This window comes from Saprolegnia diclina (assembly GCF_000281045.1).
Source record: "Saprolegnia diclina VS20 unplaced genomic scaffold supercont1.250, whole genome shotgun sequence".
Lineage (NCBI taxonomy): Eukaryota > Oomycota > Saprolegniomycetes > Saprolegniales > Saprolegniaceae > Saprolegnia > Saprolegnia diclina.
Window position 1 is genome coordinate 1 of NW_008246317.1, and position 2,921 is coordinate 2,921.

The 2,921-nt window shown below is 55.8% G+C and overlaps 2 protein-coding genes across 3 annotated transcripts; both read left to right on the top strand.

The window, feature by feature from the left end:
- SDRG_17293 (hypothetical protein) lies at window positions 1-1,028 on the top strand. The gene is made up of 3 exons (XM_008623532.1): window positions 1-225; window positions 269-535; window positions 587-1,028. The coding sequence occupies exons 1-3, from the start codon at window positions 148-150 to the stop codon at window positions 983-985; spliced, it is 744 nt and encodes a 247-aa protein (XP_008621754.1). The 5' UTR covers window positions 1-147; the 3' UTR covers window positions 986-1,028.
- A 1,075-nt stretch (window positions 1,029-2,103) lies between these two features.
- On the top strand, window positions 2,104-2,910 carry SDRG_17294. Of its 2 annotated transcripts, XM_008623534.1 has the most exons (3): window positions 2,104-2,397; window positions 2,444-2,630; window positions 2,670-2,910. In XM_008623534.1, exon 1 carries the CDS (start codon window positions 2,110-2,112, stop codon window positions 2,314-2,316), a length of 207 nt encoding a protein of 68 aa, XP_008621756.1. In that variant the 5' UTR covers window positions 2,104-2,109; the 3' UTR covers window positions 2,317-2,397; window positions 2,444-2,630; window positions 2,670-2,910. The 2 variants fall into 2 exon arrangements, with proteins under 2 accessions (XP_008621756.1, XP_008621755.1); XM_008623533.1 differs by having other exon boundaries at window positions 2,110-2,630.
- Window positions 2,911-2,921: the final 11 nt, after the last annotated feature.

A 2,921-nucleotide genomic window follows, 5' to 3' on the forward strand; every position in this document is an offset into this window, starting at 1 on the left:
TGCGACGTGGACGCAAATGCGGTGCGCAAGCGCCTCGAGGCCGTTCTCGCCGACGTTGCGGCGGGCGTGCGCGCCAAGGCCGCTCTCGTCGCCGGTGCCGGCGCCGCCCGCGCCCAGTTTGCAACCGACGTGGCGCACTGGGAGACGATGGCCAACGAGGTAGTGGCCGAGATGGATGCGATACAGACGCACTTCAAGTCGTCCAACGCCAAGCCGACCCACGAGGTATCCTTGGCGCCAAACATCCCATGTACGATCGAATGCATAGGACCAGCAGCAGTTCCGATACCTACAGTACGTGCAACAAAAAGCCCAGTACTACCAGTACGTGCACGGGAACCTCCTGGCGACCGACTTTGGCGACCACGACGCGTACGCATCACTCGTCGGGCAGTGCTTTGAGTATACTGTGAACGAAAAAGAGCTCAAGGGCGGGACGTCCAACACGGTCGCCAGGACGTACGTCATGGTTGTCTGCCCGTTCCTCAATGTCACGCAGACCGAGCCTGCGTATCACGAGTGGCGGCTCGCACAGGTATTATTGCATGCCGGCATCTGCCTATACGCTGCAATTTCATCTATGTAGAAGCAAGCGCAGGCGGGCGAGACGCCGATCACGCCGCCCACAGAGCGCGAAGAGCAACGCCCGATCTTGCTCGGTGTGTGGGCCAACTGGACGACCGACGTACGACCAACGCATGTGGGCTTGCCGCATGCGCTGTATGACGAGGCACCGGCGCCGCTGGAGGCCGACCCGTCGCCCATCCGCGTCCAGATGTACGACCACGGCGAGCGCTGCGGCGAAGCGCCCCGGCGCGTGCACATGCAGATGGAGTGTGCATCGACCAACTACGTCAAGTTTGTCGAAGAAAGGTCCGTGTGCGTCTACAGCATCGGCTTTGCAACGCCTGCCGCGTGCTCGCCAGATTATGTGCGCCACCTGCAATCGGTTCTAGGGGCGTCGGCACGCCACGACGAGCTCTAAGTCGATGAAGACGCCATCGAACACGGATGATTTTGTTGCTTACGAGGCTATTTGTGTTGCTACACTTCCAGTACCGCATCGTTCTCAGCACGAGAACCAGCGCCATCCGCGACGTTGACGGCAGCGCATCGACAAGTTGCCTCTTGGCTGGGAGAGACGTACGACGTCCTTTGTAGCTTGATCTTGGGCGACTTGCGCGTCGGAGCGCAAACTCGCTCTGGCACACGCCTCGCTCTTGATCGTGAGGCGTCATTTCAGGCAGTGCCTCAACGACCGAGTCTTTGTGGTAGCGCACTATTTAACAATAATATTATTTATATATTTAACAGAGCTCATACCGCACCATAGATGATGCTGGTGTGCTGATCTCGCAGCGGGTCTTACCGGTAGGCGAGATGCACGATGTTTGACATTTGCTGACGGAATTACAATGACGTTAGCATAGTCTAGAGACGACGTTGGCTTTGGTATGAACTTCACAGCTCGGAGCAAACTATAGAGATCGAATGTGGTCCACCATCTACTCAAAGCGCGCAACGTGTTGCTCAAAGCATTAACCCTTAGCGACGCTGACGTTTATACACGGCGTTGCGTTGGAGACAAATGAGGCTGTTGGCGGAGCATACACTGGTCTAACGATGTGTCTCTGCGCGTTAACAATGCTGATAATTAACCACCTACTTTTGCAGCACAGCGTATGGTGGCGCCACGTCATCATGCTTCTCACCAACCGCTCGAGAGTCGGCAGTTTGTTGCGCTCCGCGATCAGCTGTGGTTCTTGCACGTTCAGGTGTTGCCCATCGATCCCAAACGCGCCCCATTTGTGAACAGCATACTGCCAGGGGGTACGGACAAATTCATTCGACGCGTTCGGTCGACGCACTGATCGTCGCCACGATTGTCGTTAGCATCTGAAAACGCTACGAATTGCAAATTTGTCATTGTTCAAGGTTGAAAGGTGGTCATTAGAGTGATTTTGCAAGCGTGAATTTCATGAATGGAGCTAGAAGTCACATGTCGCATGCGCCCGTCGGATGAATTCCACCGAAAAAATGTACGATGGGACCCCCTCAATCCTGAACCGTTTTTCCGGGTCGCCACTCATTTTTTTACTTGCTCTGAGTATGAGCGAGGAGGCTCCACAGTCGACGAAGAAGGCGTTTCGCTTCACCGTGGCCTCGGACGTGGATCTCCTCAAAGAAGTCATGTTTGTGAGCCCATACGATTGCCAGTACGGTCAGGTCGCAAAGCGCTGGGAAGAGGTCGCCGAGCACATGCGTGTGATCTATGGTGACCTCGTCACGGTCACCGGCGCTTTGACGACCTTATGACGGCCTTCAAGAACGACAGCGTTCAACGCTTACTCGGACCGAGCTCATGCGCTTATTGAATTCGGCCTCAGCCTCATCAAGGTTGGCGCGTTTGAAGCCCGACACAATCACATCATTGATCCCGTAGGCGGGATCTCCGTAGATAACGTATCGGGTGTCGCCTACACGTAGCTTGTTTTGGAGCTTCTCGACAAGCTTGCTCTGTGCTAGTAAGTAGGCGTCATGGCGAGAGCCAGGCTCGGGTCCATGAAGGTGCACGATAATGCCATCGGGGGCCGTCACAGCTTGATACTTCAGTGCATGCTTTCGCTACGGTAGGCGACATGTTAGCGCCTTGCTATAAAATCGTGTAGATACCTTGTGTCCGTTGTATACGGCCCTCTGTACTGCCCGTCCTGGGCGGCAAATGCCACGCACAGTGCCATCAATGAAGCCGATGCAAGTTGTAAGGGGAGCCCCTTGAGCATGGATAGCGGCCGAACAGTGTTGCATCCAGTCGGCGTCAAGTCGAGCTTCGTCCCACTCGAGCAAGTGATGGAAGCAGTCGTACACGTGCATCATTACGTGGTTGCTGATCGCGGACAAGGCCTCGCGGCTGCGTCCAA